Source organism: Urtica dioica, chromosome 2 (genome assembly GCF_054948205.1).
Source record: "Urtica dioica subsp. dioica isolate 48M chromosome 2, U.dioica_male_clone48M_v1_H2, whole genome shotgun sequence".
NCBI classification, from domain to species: domain Eukaryota; kingdom Viridiplantae; phylum Streptophyta; class Magnoliopsida; order Rosales; family Urticaceae; genus Urtica; species Urtica dioica.
The window spans coordinates 4,221,924-4,242,549 of NC_142757.1; the positions used below are offsets into that span (position 1 = coordinate 4,221,924).

Genomic DNA, 20,626 nt, shown 5'->3' on the forward strand with positions numbered 1-20,626 from the left:
TTCCTCTTCTATAGAATATCACATATTCATGAGCAATTTCCTATTTTACCCTTTGAGACACTCGGCCAACACAAGGCTTCTAGAAACCTTGTTTGTTTCCTATTTCGTTCAAGGCCTTGCCTTGTCTCTTACTTGGCCGATTCCCACTTTCCTCTTGGAGGAAATTTGTTTCCTCTTTTTCTTTTGGCAAGTATATAAATACATTTATGCACAAAATAAACTCTCTTTCCTTGGGTATTATGGGCGCCTATTCTCATCTAGAAGGAGCTTCTAGAAGCTTCTTCATTTGTTCATGATAACATGAGAAAAGCCCATTAAGAATTTTCAATAAAATTCTTATGAAATGAAATTAATTCACAAGGCCCAATAATCAAGTTATGGCCGAGTGACATTAAGTCATCAAATGAACTTGTCAAAAAATTTATTGACATTTATTTCATCATATGTCTCAAAAGACAAAAATACCCTTTTGACTATTTTCGTTCTTGTTTTGACTTAGCTTCCAGTTTAACTATTCCTATCGATGTGATTCGTGACAGTGACCTCATGGACCCAAATGAACAAAGCTTGAGCTAAACACTTGGACACAAAAGTTCACAAACCTTTTCCAAGTTTAGCTTAATGCCAACTGACTCCACTAAAGAGCTGACACTGAAAATCTTTCGGTTCAAATGAATTTGTTTTCTACTCAAGAATTCGACCTAATTATGATGAGCGGATCCACTGAATATTATCTATGTTTACACTTCATGAATGTCATCAGCTAGTCGGGATTTACTAAATTACCATTTTACCCTTCTAGCTGTTATTTCCTCAACTCCTTTGGCGTTTGTGAATAAGTTAGAAATAATGTATTGACGAGGAGCTAACAAGTCACATTGTTTCATCCAAAAGAGTCAGGACTCAATTTGGACACTGGCCAGTTCATTTATTCACACTCCAAGGAACAAAGCATGAGGTGACATACATTGCATTTCAGCAATCTTGTACATGAATTCCATATCTATGAGAACTTCACAAAGTTACTCATGACAGACTCACAACTTAGTACTTCACCAATAGGCCTTGTTCGGAATCACATAGTGAGTCCGAACTTTGACTTTCTCAAATGAGAATACTAAGGTGTGAAATGGCATGTCTCATTTCAGGATTAAGGTAAGCATGATGCAATTCATACATAGTGACTTCGAGACATAAGAGGTTAAATGGTTTGTTCTTATATTGTCTCTAGAAGTGCACTGGTCAATTCAGTACCTTCGGAAGATACCTAGAAGAACTATAGAGTCCCCAACTCTCAATGCCTCATAACCAGACATCATAGATTCTTCTAACAATCGTACTGAGGTCAATAGTCCTTTGACCCTAAGATTGCGAATATATCGTTTTAAGCAAACTACGAAGAGTTTGTTCATGCAAATCTACATTTGTCTCTTCGTAAGTTGTTAAGTTTGTTTATGGACTAAAAGACTAAGGTTTTATCATAAAGCTTCAAACAAAGAAAGAATGAATGAACGTTTCAACTTTATTAATGAATAGATAGGCAATTACAAGCAAGAGTCTTCATGAGACTTTATTACATCAAATGTACAAAATAAAGACTACAACTCTTCTTGTGGGCACCATTGACAACACATTAGACCGCGACGATTAAAACTCTCTAAAGCCTCTGCACTCCACCTCAATCTCACTATTGTTGAGTGTACGAGAGGTAAGCAGAGGCACTCCCTCTGTTTCCCCTTTGTAGTTCACCATATATCCGTCTATTTCAGGTATAGCGACGAGCAAAGGAACCATCTACATCTAAGGGAAGACTCGAGACATCGAGTCCGACACGCTCAAGCCAAAGCGCGACCACTCGAACCGACTGTAGGTCTTACCGCTTGAGGCTTCTAAATACTTGTCCTAAAACAAGTGACAACAAAGGCTGTGGTCTCCATTGATACCATCCTCCCCACTCTCCGCATTGAAGCTTTCGAGGAAATACGACAACAATGAAGGGATACGAGTCGAGCTCGACCTCATAGACGTAAAGTGGACAAACCGCACTGACCCGCCTCACCACACAAAAAAGAAAAGTCGAGGGACACTATAACTCGAAGGCCAAGTTGCAAAGGCTTGCCGATGGAAGCATCGATCTAAGAAGGGTGTTCCAAAACACAAACCAAACTGATAGGAGCTAGAGTCTTGGACCCCATTGGGAGGGTCTGTATCGTATGTGCAAGGACATACACGATGGCACCTACGAGCTCAAAAACATGGAAGGATTCATTTTCACGCATTCGTGGAAAGCCAAATACCTAAGGCAATAATATCAATGAAGCTCGCCGCATCCCTCCGCATCCTTTTTATTTCAAGGCTTTACTTTAATTTTTATCATATAACAGGTTCAATGGCCAAAAAAGTGTAACTTTGAGATGAAAGCAATATAAACTCCATTTGCACTTCTTCATTCACCTCTCCTTTTTACAGTTTTTCGGCTCTTCTATGAATACCCAACAAACTTGGCGGGCTAATAGGGACATGACACCCGCAAATTGAAGAAATAATGCAAAATTTATGCCCAAAACTCCCCGCGACGCACTCGCATAAAACAAAAGGCGGTCTACGCAACACGAAAAAGTAACTCTCGCGTTGACAGGCGACGCATCCTCCGGAAAGCGAGTCCTAAAATAACATACTAACTCCAATACGCGACACGCGCACCACCAGGCACCACGTGCACTAGCAATCAAGACTATACCAAGCCCATCCCAACACATGACGTTTGCACAGACAGGCATCACGCTCATCGAGAAAGTGGCTCCGCTCGCCGCCCAACCCATACGCCGACAAGCGACGGATCTCGTTGGGTTCATTGACTTGCGCTCGCAAGATGAATAACTGGTTTGGTCAGCGTACACATAAAATAGAGTCACTCAACATGGCACCACTGCCCCACAAGGCTCAAGCTGTGCAAATCGGTCAGACCTCAATTGGTCAATCGAGAAAGTAAGACAAGCCAACAAAAATAAACATGATAAGGTGCAAGGCAACTCAAATAGGTCCAAACAAAACATGAATAAGGAATAACAAAAGAGAGTGATCACGAAGGGCTAAAAATATAACAAAATGCGAGCGCTAAAGAAGGGTGCAAAACACAAAGACAAACGCGTGCTATACAAGGGCGCAAGGAAAATGGACTAAACTACTCGGAACCAAAATCGATCTGCGTCTCATCAACATCAAAAGGAAGAGTATCTTTCACCCCGGTAGCGTCATTACCGGAGGGAAGGCTGGTTGATTGGGCAGGTTCAGCAGGGGGAGAGTCTTTCGGGCCCCCGATTTGCGGCACGTTGTCCAACGAGGGAAACATGCTATCAAAGAAGGTGAATGTGGTCCTGTGAGACGCATTCTCCTTTGCGGTCACATCTCAAAATTGGAACGTGACAGCATATCGGGCCTCCTCCAAAGCAATAACCCAGTCATCCTCCAAGTCCGATTTGGCCCACACGGTGTCATCTTTCTCCTCAATGACTGCCTGCATCTCCACCAGTAGAGAGTCATGCTCCCTTTTTGCCTGGACGCAGGAAATCTCACTAGCAGAAAGTTGTGCATGCACTATATTCAGTTCCTCATCCCGGCCCAAGAGCATCGCTTGAAGTTTCTTCGCCTCTCCCTGGTAGGTCTCTTCAGACTCTTCAGCTTCCTCTTGAGATGCCCTCTCGGCCGTCAACTCTGTGCTCAGCTGAGCTACCTCTTCGTAGGCCCGCTTTAACTCTACCTTGAATGTCTGGGCGGGACGGGCCCCCGCCAGTGCGACGACATGCTCTGCCGCGGCGCGATCCCTGTCGGCCTTCATGTTGTGTATGCACCTCAACAAGTCTCGAAGTATGCGATCTCCTCGTTCCTGGCGCACGAGGACCACGGCGATAGCATTGGAGGAGGGCAAAGCTCTCGGTAGCCTCTCACGGTAACGCTCTTGGGCCATGTTACATATCACAAAAACATTAAGCGGTCAGTATCAAATGGAATATCATATACCACCCATACCTCGAGAAGAGGAGGTGGAATCCCCCTCCTCGGACTCTGACTCCAAAGGCGCCTCATCGCGAGAAGAAAATTGTCGAGACACAAGGTCGGTAGAAGCAAACCACCATGCAGTTGCCATCATGTCTGGAGACTCGAAGATAAATCTCTGCCATCTCGAGTCCAGAATACCCCTGACCACAAGCGCGAGCTCAAAACTATCGATGTTGCTGTCGGCTGGGAAGTCGACCGCGAGCTTGAACATGAGAGGCGCCACCCCGAAGGCGGACTGAGACACCCAGACCGATGGATATCGATGCTTTAAGGTGACCTTCTTGAGGATAGCGAAATTCTTGCGATGTTGGACCTTGTAGAAACCTAGCTTTCCGGGGATGCCATGAACAAAAACAAGACTTCTAATGTCTTCAACAGTTACGACCCCCTTCCTCGCGCGGTAAAGCATTATGTGGCACGCAGCGACCAAGCGGTAAAATGATGGGGACATCTGAGATGCGTGCACAATCAACCGGATAAATAAATCTTTGATTACTGGTTGAAAAGGTAGACGAAGGCCTCCGCGGAGGGTGGCTTCATGAACGGCAACGTACCCCTCCCCGGGTGAGAAGAAAGGTCGTCTGGTAATGGGCGCAAGAGGGATATGGATTTCGGGATAACATATCGTCATCTCAATTTCCTGAAGCTAGCAAGGGAGATGGTACTCCGAGTGTCAACACCGAACAATTAATATCTCCGCGAATCGTCGATTCTCCGATCGGGTAAGATTGAGTACGGTCCAATTCCTCCTTAGCAGTCGAAGAACGAACACCTCCGATGTCGTCGGCAATAGCCTCCTCATCGGGAGAACGATCCTGAGAAATGCCATGTGAGCTCGCCCCTGAATGCATAGCCTTGAAGACATCAACAGTCGCCGGATCGTTCCGACCAACGACCAGGTCGGCCTCACCTGATGGTTGATCGACCATGGGGTTGGAGATTATCGGCAATTTGGCCAATGGCCAATCGGCCACAAGATCTGAATCAGATGGCCGTTCGGCCATAGAAGGAGCAGAGAATGGTTGACCCAGACAAAAGAGAGGGAGATGGCCGGTTGGCCGATTGCCCCACCTTTAAAGAAATCTCGATCCGAGAAAACTTACCCGGACCACTTGGTGTGCGCGGGGTGGCCAAGTCACCAAGATCCACGCAGCCCGACCCTGGCGTGTTGCCTGTCGCGCGCATGTCAGCTGATCCGCCCGGGCCAGGGCCACCCAGGCCGTGCTCGCCTTCTGCAATGCGCGCATCAGCCGGACTGTTCCGGACCGCCAAGGGTAAATCTTCGTTGGCTAAAGGAATTGGCTAGTAAATTATGAGTTTATTGCTCGGATTATATCCGAAGATAAACTTGGGGAGCTAATGTTGTTGGTCCATTTCTGACCGCCAAGGGTAAAACTATCACGATGCCTCCCCAGACGTCTCGGCCCGAGCAGCCCTTCCCGAACGTGTTGGAATAGATCTAAGATTTAGAATAATTTATCGCTTCTAGCAAGTGGCAGAATATAAAAAATTCTTTGAAACATGTAAAACAATTTTACTACCTAGACAAAGTGTCTGAACATATAATTTGAAATTAATAACTATAAAGAGTTTTCACTCGGTACCAACCTCGTTTGAAGCTTGAGCATTGAGAAGCCTTTGGAAAGGTTGACTCGCTCGTCTCCCCACTTAGCTTGTCTCCTAGTGTCTTTTTGAATCCGAGTAACCACGATAGTTTCTACCATTAGAGTCTTCGAGTTTAGAAAGGATTTAGTGTGTGGGCACTATTAAACACAGTGACTCAAGAACTACTCTTACAGCCAAAGAGCTAATACAAAAGCTAGGTCTAATGAGGACCTAGGTGCCAAAACAAAAGAGCAAGAAGAGAGAGAGAGGGAGAGGGTGGGCGGCCAAGTTCAACATTTGTGAATGAGGTGTGGTATTTATAGGAGGAGTGATTGCCTTGAAGAGATAGTTTCCTCTTTTCTATTGAATATCACATATTCATGATCTCAATCTCTATTTCCCATAATAATACCATGGTTGGAAATAGTTTCCCTTTTCCTCTAGTTGTTGGTTGTCCACTTCAATTTGGCATGTGCCATAAATTTGTTTCCTCTTTTCCTTTTTGGCAAGTGTCTTCATACATCAATGCATAAAATAATTTCCCTTTCTCTTGATTGATGGAGGGCCACGAAATTTGTCTTCTAGAACAAGCTTCTAGATGTTTCTTTATTTGTTCATGACAATACAAGAAAAGCCCATGTAGAATTTTCGTAAAATTCCATAAAATTAAATTCAATCCACAAGGTCCAATTCTCATTTATGGCTGTGTGGATCAATTTACATTTTCATCATATGACAATGTCAAAAATCTTATTTTGACATTTATACCATCTTATTGTCCTTATGGACAAAAATTACCCTTTAGACAATTTTCGTAAAATTTGTCTAGTTCAACACTTGAACTTGTTTTGACATAGCTACTAGTTTAACAAATCCTACTCTAATGACTTGTGCTAGTGCTCTCAAGGATTCAAATGAACAAATCTTGAGCTAGCATACTTGGACTCAAAAGTTCACAAACCTTTTCCAAGTTCTAGCATAATGTCAACTGACTCCACTAAAGCGTTAACACTGAAAATCTCTCGGTTCAAATGAATATATTTTCTACTCAAAATTCTACTTAATTGTGATGAGTGGATCCATTGAATATTATCTATGTTTACCCTTCATGAAAATCATCAACTATATGGGACTTATAAAATTACCATTTTACCCTTCTAGTTGTTATTTCCTCAACTCCTTTGTCACTTGAGAATAAGTTAGAAACAATGTATTGACGAGGAGCTAACAAGTCACATTGATTCATCCAAAAGACTCATGAATCAATTTGGACACTGGCCAGTTCATTTATTCACATTCCAAGTAACAAAGCATGAGGTGATATACATTGTATTTCAGCAATATTGTACATGAATTCCATATCTATGAGATCTTCACAAAGTTGTTCAGGACATCTTCATAACCTAGTACATCATCCATAGGTCTTGTCTATATCACATAGTGAATCTAGCACTCTGACTTTATGAAATGAGAGTATGTAAGCTATGAAATGACATGTCTCATTATAGGGTTGAGGTAAGCATAATGCAATTCATACATAGTGACTTTGACACAGAAGAGGTGAAATGGTTTGTTCTTACATTAGATGCATATAAGTAACAACTACTACTCTTCTTGTGGGCAACAATGTCGACATACTCCCACTTGACTCAAAGAAGATGTGAGTAGTCCTTCATGCCTAATCCCTCCCGATGTTGGTCAAAGACCTTGGTGGCTAAAGACTTGGTGAATGGACCTGCCAAGTTGTCCACCGTCGAGATCTTCTTCACCTCCACGTCTCTGCGCTGCATGATCTCTCGAATCAAATGGTATTTTCTCTCAATATGCTTGGGGCGCTTATGGCTTTGAGGTTCCTTTAAGTTAGCGACAGCCCCACTGTTACCACAATAAAGTGTCATGGGCTCGTCGACTTTTGGAAAGACGTCCCAATACTAGCCATACAGCCTCTTTGGATGCTTCATAAGCAGCCACATATTCTGCTTCCACTGTGGAGTCAGCAATGAAAGAGTGCTTGATACTCCTCCAAACAACAGATCCACCATTTAGGATGAACATAGATCCTGAAGTGGATTTCCTGGAATCCTTATCCCCCTGAAAGTCGGAGTCTGTATATCCCGACATAGTCAGGTCAGTACCTGAATATGTAAGCATCAACTTCCTCATTCTCCGAATATACTTAAGAACATGCTTAACAATAATTCAGTGCTCGGGTCCAAGGTTGAACTGAAACCGGCTTACTACGCCGATTGCAAAGCAGATATTTGGTCTAGTAGAAAGCATAGCATATATGAGACTTCCTACGGCTAAGGCGTAAGGAATTTTTCTCATGTCCTCAATCTCTGGCGTAGTCTTGGGAGACTGGTCCTTAGAGAGTGAGACTCCATGCCTAAAGGGTGTTTGGCCCTTCTTGAAGCCTTGCATCGAGAAGCGATCCATCACCTTATAAATTTAAGATGCTAGAGAGAGCGATAGAGTCCGGTTCTTCCGATCTCGAAAGATTTGAATCCACAGAATGTACGCAGCTTCTCCTAGATCCTTCATACCGAATTGCTTTGCCAGCCAGATTTTAACCTCAGATAACTTACCGACATCATTTCCTATGAGTAATATATCATCGACATACAATACCAAAAACACAAATTTGCCTTCGTGCTTTAACTTGTAAACACAAGGCTCATTTATCGACTACTCAAAACAGAAGCTTTTTACAGTTTCATCGAATCTAATATTCCATGACCTAGATGCTTGCTCTAATCCATAAATGGACTTCAGCAACTCACAAACCTTGATCTATTGACCTTCTTCCACGAAACTGTCTGGTTGAGCCATATAAATGCGCTCGTCAAGATTGCCATTTACAAAGGCAGTCTTAACATCCATTTTCGAGATCTCATAGTCGAGAGCTGCAATAATGGATAGAAGTATGCGGATGGATTTAAGCATTGCGACTGGCGAGAAGGTATCCTCATAGTCAATAGCTTCCTTTTGGGTATAACCCTTAGCCACCAATCGTGCTTTGAACGTCTCAACATTTCCATCCGGACCCCTTTTCTTCTTGTATATCCACTTACACCCTACGGGTTTAATCCCTTCGGGAAGGTGTACAAGTTTCCAGACTTTGTTGATGTACATCGAGTGCATTTCAACTTTCATGGTGTCAAGCAAAAGGATTGATTCAGAATCAGCCATTGTTTGGTTGTAGGAAACAGGGTCATCCATGTCAGAGACGGCTACGAGATTATCTCCGTATGACATGTATCTGCAGGCTTTTGAGAAGTCCTCCAACTATGTCGAAGTACTACCAGTCGAGATTCTGATGAGCTAGGTTGTGTTTCAGTTGGGGTAAGAATAGTTCTTATAGATGAGGTAGAAGCATCCTCACCCAACTTTTCTTCAAGCACAATTTTGCTCCTAGGTTTTACAACTTTCATAAAGTCCTCCTCAAGGAAATAAGCGTTCGTGCTAACGAATGTTTTGTTGTCCTCGGGACTATAGAATGTGAAACCTTTTGTTTCCTACAAACAGACATAATTCTAACCTACTAGCCAACTTGATAGTCTTTTACCTTAGCACATGTGCAGGACAACCCCAAATTTTGATGTGGCCTAAATTTACTTTACGGCCAGTCCATCATTCATAAGGAGTACCTGGACTTGACCAAGACTTGACCGGCCAGTCCTGAGGCAGTAGGTTTGCTCGGCTAAGGCCCGGCCGACCAGTCCCGTGATAGCATGCCCCTCAGCCAAAGCTCAGCCGGCCAGTCCCGAGGTAGCAGGCCCGCTCGACCAAAGCCTGACCAACTAGTCCCGAGGCAGGAGGCTCGCTCGGCCAAGGCCCGGTCGGCCAGTCTTGAGCGCCCATGCTCGACCAGCCCTTCCGATCATTCAGCCTTGGTCTACCAATGGCCAACTAGATGGCTTCGCACGCCCAAGGCCATCCTTGAGGCAAAGAGACCCCCATCCTAAACACAAGGTAATCTGATTTTAAGCTTTGAAACACTATCGAACCTCTGAGTCACTCGTCTCACTCATCTTTGACATCTAAACACCTTATTTGCACCTCAATTCTCCTAATGTTGAGCGTTTGAGAGGTAAACAGAGGCAGCCCCTCTGTTTCTCCTTTATCGGTAACCTTTCCTTCTCTTTTCGGGATATCTTGGAGGACGTGGAAGGCCATTCACAGCTGGGGATGAGCTCAGGATACCGAGTTTAGGACGCTCAAGCTAGAACGTGGCTGTTGGTCTGGCCTTGTGTTAAACTATTTGGAGATTCTAAATCGTTGTCTGAAAACAAGCAGATAGGTCCCTCAATCCATAGGGGAACTCTACTCCTCACTGCAACTCATGACGTGATATCGTCATCAGGTTTTTCCTCTCGCACTCGACACGATCCAGCTTTTAGCGACTTGCAGTCAACGGTGCAAGCCCAGTAGGCCATGATGTAGCAGATGCAGCGACAGATCTTCGAGCTCACGTAGAGCATGAGACTGAGCCAGCCGTCGCCCTCGACATGGCAGCTTCATACTATGCCGCAACCAGCTAGAAGGGCTGATGGCCAGACGCCAGCTTTTGTCGAGTTACAGCGAGAACGTTCTAGCAGCAGCGCATTTCGAGGCAAAGGCGGAAGAGCATCAGCCACAATGGAAAAGTGGTATCAAGTACGAAAGAAATCTTTGTATATTTATTGTTAACGAATTTACGTTTACGTTTTATAATATATTTTCTATTACGTTATTGTTACCGAATGTATAAAATATTTTCTATTATGTTTTATAAGAAATTTATTTTCTAATTCAAATTTCTATTTTGATTATTATCTATTTAGTAAATATTAATTAAATAAAAAAAATAACTCTAAAATTGGATGCGAGAAGTCGCATCCACTACTCTGCCCACCATAATGCGGGAAAGACTATTGGATACGACAAGTCGCAACCAAAACGTTCCCACATTTTGGGGGGATTGGAATTGGATGCGACTTGTTGCATCCAACAGTCCAATATCCCACCAAATAAAATATGGTGGAATAGTTTTTGGCGGGATTGGAATTGGTTGCAACTAGTCGCATCCAAAAACATGGACTTTTGGATGCGACTAGTCGCATCTAGGGATAAAAGATGCGGACTTTTGAATGGGAGTTTGTCGCATCCAATGCCGCATTCATTTTGATAATTGGATGTGACATTATGACTTTCGGATGCGACAAAAGTTGCATCCAAAAGTGCTTTGTGTCCTATTGGGGGCTGTTGCAAAAGTAATTCACAATTCATCTCTTCATTCGACAGACAAACATAGAATACTCAAAACAACATCCAACCGTTCAGAATGAGCGAATATATGTCACTTTGATCACATTTTTCCACATATTCTCTCTTATATAATCTTTGGCTCTTTGTAATGCCATATTATTCTACCTCTCAAAGGTGCCTTGGAGTTTGTAATGCCATATAGGGGAACATTCCATCAATTTGTAATATATCATTGTCCAGTCAAGGTGACTGAGATACAAAGAGTCAAGTTATCAACAGCCACAAGGAAATGCTACTTGTCGGTTTGTTGACAACCAGATCGGTTTTTCTCAGCATCTGTGGAGACCGTGGTCCCAATCGGATTTGTCCTCATAGACCACGATGTTCCCGCGACTGAAGAAAACGTCCTAGAGCACTACCACCACCCCGATTGACTCTTCCTAAAAGACCTTGGATATTGTTGCCTCTTGGGTCTTGATCCTATTGGATCGTTTTCTTTAGGACCAAAGGGATAAAATCAACTCCCACTCAATGTGCGAATCCAAGATCTCCACGATACATACATCGCAAATGTTGTGCGAAAATCTTGATTTATCTATTAACTTTTATAAAATATACCAAGTTACATTCATTTGATGAGTTTTCATTACTCTATGTTTCGCGTGTCTCTAAGTGTCGGATCATGGTTTCACGGAAGTTCTGAGATTCCGAAACCTGGAACAGTGATTTAGGGTCAAAGTAATACTGTTGTTCGCATCATATATATTGAATACTTCTTGTAAGTATGATGAAAAAAATTCAATTTATGATAAAATTATCATATTATATAATAGAATATTTATTGATATAGTCATAGCTATCTGGTATACCAATAAATTAGGATAATTTGAAATCGGTACGGATAATAAAATCATTATGGCTTACGAGTCATAGCCATCATAGCAGTAATATAGTAGAATCTCAATATGGGTATCATTATCGGTATTTTAATCCGTATTTAAATCCTTGGTTGCATGTAGTCTCTAAACTCATTAACACCTTCTATTTATAACAGTCTCTAACCAATAGTCAAAACCGTTAATCTGCAAATTGCTTTATCGAACAACTTGAAATTGCTTCTCTGAGATTAGATCAACATCAACATTTAATTTTTTATTTTTTTTTATCAATCAACGTCCACATTAAGACAATTAAATGTTATTATTTTTGGATTGATATTTGTTGGAGTTTTGTGGAGTCTGATATTTTATAACGTTGAACAAGGTTTTATCTCAAAATCAATTAACACTTGTGATTTTCAAATGATGTTAAATTACTTTTACCTCATGTGAAATCCTTAACAATACTGGGCACATGCTATGCACACGTAAAAACTTATCCCCGCGGTAAAAATGCAAAATAAAATATGTCTAGTTACCAAAATTTGCATATTTTAAAACCAATTTTTATAAAAAAAATATAAAAAATAAAATAAAATTGTATAGCGCATATACTATATCCCAGCAACAGACCTAAAAGGTAATGCCATACTTGCGCTTAGTCCAATTTGTCTTCGTCTGGTTCGTCCAGTCATCAAGATAACGCTAGAGAGAGAGAGAGGGGGGCGAGAGAGAGAGAGATCAGGATGGCTAATATTATTCACTCCAACCATCCCTGCAAGTTCAACGCATTGTTACCCTCAAATCCCACCACTGCAAAGAGGCCTTTAAGAACGGTCCTGGTACCAGCCAGCCGCTTGGCCGCGCCGGAGCTGCTACGCAGCGGTGCAGTGCGGGCAATAAGCCCAAGCGAGGCGTGGGCCGTGGTGAGCAGTGAGGAGTCTGCGGTTCTTGATGTGAGGCCCGCTTGGGAGAGAGAGAAGGCCCGCGTGGCTGGGTCTGTCCACGTGCCTCTCTTTGTTAGGGATGAAGACAATGGCCTAGTCACACTGCTTAAGAAGTGGGTGCACTTCGGCTACATTGGCCTCTGGACTGGCCAGCACTTCACCACCATGAACCCCAACTTCGTCAACGAGGTCGAGAAGGCTATTCCTGATAAGTCTGCCAACTTGCTTGTGTCCTGTGGTGAAGGATTGAGGTAATAAATGTACTGATACCATGACCAAACAAATTAATTAAGAGATCTCTTTTTTTTATTAATTTTTTTATATTTCCAATTAACAGGTCGATGATGGCAATATCAAAGCTGTATGAAGCAGGATATGAGAACATGGGATGGCTTGCAGGGGGTTTCAATAGGTCGAAAGACGGGGATTTTCCAGAAGTTGAAGGGCCCGAGAGATTAGAATATGCCACAATAGGAGGCGTGTCCTATATTTTTCTTCAATTGCTCATTCTTTTGCAAGCCGTGGGTAATGATGAGAAAACTAGTTCTTTTTGATTCCCAGTTTACACAAACCTGTGCTCAGTTCTATTGTTAAGGTTTCAGTGTAAACAATTGGCATCTTTCCCGATAGACTTCGTACGGGTAGATTCATAAAAAATTTAAGACTAGTTGCTATTAATAATAATAACATCAACGGAAATATCAGCTCCCAAAATTGAACCCGAGGGTCAGGTTTGATATACTATAAACACTTGGATTATTTTTATAAGCATATTAGCATAATCTTGTAAAAAGAAATACTCTGTTGTGTAAAGCTCGCTTAAAAATGGGGGACTCAGCAACAATTATCAGGGTAGACAAATCAATATCACACTTTACTCGAACATCTTCGAGGCTTCAAGTTATAGTTCTCAGAAATTAGACAGTAACAATTTACATGACTTTCTTCGTATTCCAATGGGATACTGGACAAATGCCATCTGCTTCGGCTATCCTGAAGATAACAAAGGTAAATGATTAACTAATCAATTCGAACATCGGAAAAAAAGGTATTTAAGTCCATCATAAACACTGGCATTGATTTGGACATTTTATATGCACTCAATACTTGGACGTATGTTTTCCATGATATTAGTGTATTGTTACCGGTCCATCTCGGCCCGGTAGAGCAGCGGCGGCCGCGATAGCAACCGCCCCGGGACTCCCCCGACGCATGGCCGACCTCCGGCCTCATGAGTTCGGCCTCCAGCTCTATGGCCGACCTCCGGCCTCATGAGCTCGGCCTCCAGCTCTATGGCCGACCTCCGGCCTCATGAGCTCGACCTCGGCCTCACGAGCTCGACCTCGGCCTCGCGAGCTCGACCTCGACCCTATGCTATCCTCGGCCGAGCCTATGCTATCCTCGGCCAAGGGCCGAGCCTATGTTATCCTCGGCCAAGGGGCCCACCTATGACGCCATCCTATGCTATCCTCTGTCAAGCCTATGTTATCCTCTGCCAAGGGACATACCAATGACGCCAGCCCATGTTATCCTCGGCCAAGGGGCCCACCAATGGCCCCTTGGTCGCCTATAAATACGGGCGCCACTCACCTTCTCCAGGTAATCCATTTTTTGAGTTCAGAAACGCTGTAGAACTCATACTTCACTCGTTTCACTCATTTTTGGCCTCTCACCCTCTAAATCCTCTATACTCCACCTCAATCCCACTAATGTTGAGCGTCGGAGAGGTAAACAGAGGCACCCCCTCTGTTTTCCCTTCTTAGCTCACGGTTCTCTCATCATTTCCAGGTGTGCCGGCGAGCTCAAACACCATTGACAGCTAAGGGAAGACTCGGGATACCGAATCCGACACGCTCGAGTCGAGGCGAGACCACTCGGTCCGGCCTTGGGTCTAACCGTCTTCGACTCCTAAATCGTTGTCCGAAAAACGGCGACAATATTTTGGCGCTAGAAGGAGGGCATCTCGAGAACAACCACGAGCTCTCCACCGGCAAACTCGCTTCCTCCACGGAAGACCACCAAAAAATCAAAGCCAACAATTTCCTCTCCGAACAGATTCTCTCTCCCATTTTATTCTTCAGCCACAAAACAAAAGAGAGAAAAAGAGATTCCTCTCCGGTCTTCATCTCAGACTCTCCAGCGAGAAGAAAAATCAGAAAAAAAGGGGAGAAGGAGACGGCGCTGCAGATCTGTTCGGCCCCAGTGCGCGCGAGCCAACTCCGGCGCTCTCTGAAGCCTCCATCCCAGCCGACGCTGCAGATCCAACCGACCCCGACGCTCGCGAACCAGCTCCGACGCCCGCCGAAGCCTCGAATCCCACCGGCGCTGCAGATTTGTTCGGCCCCAGCGCGCGCAAGCCAACTCCGGTGCTCGCCGATGCTTCCATCCCAACCGGCGCTGCAGATCTGTTCGGCCCCAGCGCGCGCAAGCTGACTCCGGTGCTCGCCGAAGCTTCCATCCCAACCGGCGCTGCAGATATGTTCGGCCCCAGCACGCTCTCCCTTCCATTCCACATTTTCGCTACTTCTACGACTCTCGAGAGATGAGCCGTGTCTCCGCCACCTCCGTGGGCGCCCGAGCGACTAGCTCGAGGCACGACCTCCAAAGCTCCGCGCAGCGTCTCGAAGGGCAACCTCATGATAATGAGAGCCAGCCCCGAGACCCGACGAATGACCCCGAGGCCGCAGTCCGAGAGGACACGGCTCGAAGGCTCGCCGAGCTCCTAGACCGCCCCGGCGTCACAGGCACGCTCATCGCCGACCTCCTCGACTCCAACAACGTCGACGACGTCAACCACGACGAGAAAGACCCCGATTACGTGGCAAAGTCGAGAGGAAACAAGACCGACCTCCACCACGCTCTTCACGAAAGGGGACGCACGCGCACGCTTCCAAGGGGACACCCTCGGGCGACCGCGTCTAGACGTCAACTTTCTAATGGGCACACGCACGCACCCTCGAGGGGACACCCTCGGGCGACCACGCCAGGGCGTCAAGGGTCGAGTAATGCTCGGGGACACTCGACCTCTAGGTCCGGAAAGGGACGCTCCAAGCTCACCATCCGCGTCCAAAACCCCCGGGGAGATGACGACGTCAGTGGCCGTGGCGTCTGTCGAGGACGTCACCCGAATGACGTATCCTCGCCTAAAGTAATAGGGACGGCCACCGGAGACTTGAGAGATCGCCTCAATTCCCGAAGGGAATCTCATGAGAGCGACTTGAGAGAAAAACTCAACGCCCGACGCGGGGTCGAGAGAGAAGCCGTCTTGGGACATCAACCACCCAACGTTGCTGACCGCGCACCCAACAAAAGGCGCGCCGCCCCACTCATGGCGCCGGCCACCGGTCTCGGCTCGCGAAGGAAGTGGCGTAGAAGTGGTCGAGTCCCTAATGACCATCTGTCTCCAGCCCCGAAGCAACCCTTCGTCCCACTCAACACGGCGCCCGACCGGATCCTGAGCTTACACAGGGAGAAGCTAGGATCTTCGGCCCCGTTAAAAACGGACCCCGCGACGAGGGACGAGAGCAAGCAATGCGAATATCACCATGACCACGGGCACGCGACAACAGAATGCTACCAGCTTAGGAAGCGAATTGATTCCCTACTTCGAAGTGGGGACTTCAAGGAATTCGTCGCATCTGCTAGCAAGCCATGATTGTCGCAGCCTCCACCCTAAAACTCATGACCGAACTCGATCGACCTCGTGATCGCTTTTATTGCGAAAATGCAATTTTCTTTTTCAGAAAAGGCCGAGTGCCATGACTACCTGTGACGACCCCCTTTATTGCAATAGAGAATTATTCTAACACACTGTTGTATACCTCCGACACGAGATTTTCTTGGCCTTCGTCTCACAAACGCAAGAAACTCGGGGGGCTAATGGGGATCAATGCTCAATCAAAAACAAAAACAACTAAAAAATAAAAAATAATGAATAAAAAAAAAGTCCCAAGGGGCCGATGGTCAGGCCGGAGGTCCCAAAGATAGACAATCTTCACAAACTCCTCGAGTTGAGTTCACTCCTCGAGTCGAGTACCGAGTCCACGAGTCGACAAGCTATTCCTCGTGCCGACTCTACATTTCTCCACGAGTTGAGTTCACTCCTCGAGTCGAGTACCGAGTCCACGAGTTGACAAGCTACTCCTCGTGCCAACTCTACGTTTCTCCTCGAGTTGAGTCCAATCCTCGAGTCGAGTACTGAGTCCACGAGTCGACGAGCTACTCCTCATGCCGACTCTACGTTTCTCCTCGAGTTGAGTTCACTCCTCGAGTCGAGTACCGAGTCCACGAGTCGACAAGCTACTCCTCGTGCCGACTCTATGTTTCTCCTCGAGTTGAGTTCACTCCTCGAGTCGAGTATCGAGTCCACGAGTCGACAAGCTACTCCTCATGCCGACTCTACGTTTCTCCTCGAGTTGAGTTAACTCCTCGAGTCGAGTACCGAGTCCATGAGTCGACAAGCTACTCCTCGCGCCTACTCTACGTTTCTCCTCGAGTTGAGTTCACTCCTCGAGTCGAGTACCAAGTCCACGGGTCGATAAGCTACTCCTCGTGCCGATTCTACATAACTCCTCGAGATGAGTTCATTGCTCGAGTCGAGTTCGAGTCCACGAGTCAATTGATACTCCTCGTGCCGACTCTTCACATAACTCCTTGAGTTGAGTTCACTGCTCGAGTCGAGTACCATGTCCATGAGTCGACAAGCTACTCCTCGTGCCGACTCTACGTTTCTCCTTGAGTTGAGTTCACTCCTCGAAGTCGAGTACCAAGTCCGCGAGTCGACAAGCTAGTCCTCGTGCCGACTCTACGTTTATCCTCGAGTTGAGTTCACTCCTCGAAGTCGAGTACCAAGTCCACGAGTCGACAAGCTACTCCTTGTGCCGACTCTACGTTTCTCCTCGAGTTGAGTTCACTCCTCGAGTTGAGTACCAAGTCCATGAGTCGACAAGCTACTCCTCGCGCCGACTCTACGTTTCTCCTCGAGTTGAGTTCACTCCTCGAGTCGAGTACCAAGTCCACGGGTCGATAAGCTACTCCTCGTGCCGATTCTACATAACTCCTCGAGATGAGTTCATTCCTCGAGTCGAGTTCGAGTCCACGAGTCAATTGATACTCCTCGTGCCGACTCTTCACATAACTCCTTGAGTTGAGTTCACTGCTCAAGTCGAGTACCAAGTCCATGAGTCGACAAGCTACTCCTCGTGCCGACTCTACGTTTCTCCTCGAATTGAGTTCACTCCTCGAAGTCGAGTACCAAGTCCACGAGTCGACAAGCTACTCCTCGTGCCGACTCTACGTTTCTCCTCGAGTTGAGTTCACTCCTCGAGTCGAGTACCAAGTCCATGAGTCGACAAGCTACTCCTCGTGGCGACTCTATGTTTATCCTCGAGTTGAGTTCACTCCTCGAAGTCGAGTACCAAGTTCACGACTCGACAAGCAACTCCTCGTGCCGACTCTACATTTCTCCTCGAGTTGAGTTCACTCCTCGAGTCGAGTACCAAGTCCATGAGTCGAGAAGCTACTCCTCGTGCCGACTCTACGTTTCTCCTCGAGTTGAGTTCACTCCTCGAGTCGAGTACCAAGTCCACGGGTCGATAAGCTACTCCTCGTGCCGATTCTACATAACTCCTCGAGATGAGTTCATTCCTCGAGTCGAGTTCGAGTCCACGAGTCAATTGATACTCGTCGTGCCGACTCTTCACATAACTCCTTGAGTTGAGTTCACTGCTCGAGTCGAGTACCAAGTCCATGAGTCGACAAGCTACTCCTCGTGCCGACTCTACGTTTCTCCTCGAGTTGAGTTCACTCCTCGAAGTCGAGTACCAAGTCCACGAGTCGACAAGCTACTCCTCGTGCCGACTCTACGTTTATCCTCGAGTTGAGTTCACTCCTCGAAGTCGAGTACCAAGTCCACGAGTCGAAAAGCTACTCCTCGTGCCGACTCTACGTTTATCCTCGAGTTGAGTTCACTCCTCGAAGTCGAGTACCAAGTCCACGAGTCGACAAGCTACACCTCGTGCCGACTCTACGTTTCTCCTCGAGTTGAGTTCACTCCTCGAGTCGAGTACCAAGTCCATGAGTCGACAAGCTACTCCTCGTGCCGACTCTATGTTTCTCCTCGAGTTGAGTTCACTCCTCGAGTCGAGTACCAAGTCCATGAGTCGACAAGCTACTCCTCGTGCAGACTCTACATGAGTCGTCGAGTCGAGTCCCGAATGTGGCGCCGCGCTCGCCGCCCAGCTCGTGAGCCGATAGGCAGCGAGTTACAAATGGGTTTCAAAGGCTTGCGTCCGTCGGGCGCATCTGGTCTAGCCAGCGTCCACGGGAAACATGTCCACACGAATGTGGCACTGCGCTCGCCGCCCAGCTCGTGCGCCGATAGGCAGCGAGTTACAAATGGTTTTCAAAGGCTTGCGCCCGCCGGACGTATCTGGTCTAGCCAGGATCCACGGGAAACCTCGCCACATGTGTCCTCGTGCAGACTCTACATGAGTCCTCGAGTCGAGTCCCGAATGCGGCACCGCGCTCGCCGCCCAGCTCGTGAGCCGGCAGGCAGCAAGTTACAAATGGGTTTCAAAGGCCTGCGTCCGCCGGGCGTACCTGGTCTAGCCGACGCCCGTGGAAAACCCAATCACACGAATATGGCACCAGGGCCCCCCGAGGCCCGAGTCGCGCCAATCGATTACGCCTTCGCTGGTAAGTCGATAAAATAAGATGCGCACCGACAAAACCGTGCGAGTCGACTACGATAGTATGTCGATAACATAAGACACGTACAAAGGCCGTCCCCCGTGACGCACAAAGGTCGTCCCCTGCAATGCATTGAAAGCCCTTCTACGGCATGCTCGCAAACCCGAGGGCGTTCATCTTGCATCCGCATGAAAGCGCAGGTTTTGAGTTTCCACTCGACCCACGCTCGACCGGAAACTCGAGGGGCTAATGTTACCGGTCCATCTCGGCCCGGTAGAGCAGCGGCGGCCGCGATAGCAACCGCCCCGGGACTCCCCCGATGCATGGCCGACCTCCGGCCTCATGAGTTCGGCCTCCAGCTCTATGGCCGACCTCCGGCCTCATGAGCTCGGCCTCCACCTCTATGGCCGACCTCCGGCCTCATGAGCTCGGCCTCCAGCTCCATGGCCGACCTCCAGCCTCATAAGCTCGACCTCGGCCTCACGAGCTCGACCTCGGCCTCACGAGCTCGACCTCGGCCTCGCGAGCTCGACCTCGGCCTCCTCACGAGCTCGACCTCGGCCCTATGCTATCCTCGGCTGAGCCTATGCTATCCTCGGCCAAGGGCCGAGCCTATGTTATCCTCGACCAAGGGGCCCACCTATGACGCCATCCTATGCTATCTTCTATCAAGCCTATGTTATCCTCTGCCAAGGGACATACCAATGACGCCAGCCCATGTTATCCTCGGCCAAGGGGCCCACCAATGGCCCCTTGGTCGCCTATAAATACGGGCGCCACTCACCTTCTCCAGGTAATCCATTTTTTGAGTCCAGAAACGTTGTAGAACTCATACTTCACTCGTTTCACTCATCTTTGGCCTCTCACCCTCTAAATCCTCTATACTCCACCTCAATCCCACTAATGTTGAGCGTCGGAGATGTAAACAGAGGCACCCCCTATGTTTTCCCTTCTTAGCTCACGGTTCTCTCATCTTTTCCAGGTGTGCCGGCAAGCTCAAACACCATTGACAGCTAAGGGAAGACTCGGGATACCGAGTCCGACACGCTCGAGTCAAGGCGAGACCACTCGGTCCGGCCTTGGGTCTAACCGTCTTCGACTCCTAAATCGTTGTCCGAAAAACGGCGACAACATGTATAATTTCCAAAGAGTAGAGGAAGAGGAATTTGGGAGAGACGGAGAGACAAAAGGAAGATAGGT

General features: G+C 46.7%; 1 protein-coding gene across 1 annotated transcript; it reads left to right on the forward strand.

The window, feature by feature from the left end:
- Positions 1-12,422: 12,422 nt before the first annotated feature.
- Positions 12,423-13,481, forward strand: LOC149404012 (Rhodanese/Cell cycle control phosphatase superfamily protein). Its single transcript, XM_089606007.1, has 2 exons — positions 12,423-12,987; positions 13,074-13,481. The coding sequence occupies exons 1-2, from the start codon at positions 12,536-12,538 to the stop codon at positions 13,288-13,290; spliced, it is 669 nt and encodes a 222-aa protein (XP_089462133.1). The 5' UTR covers positions 12,423-12,535; the 3' UTR covers positions 13,291-13,481.
- The last annotated feature ends 7,145 nt before the right edge of the window (positions 13,482-20,626 follow it).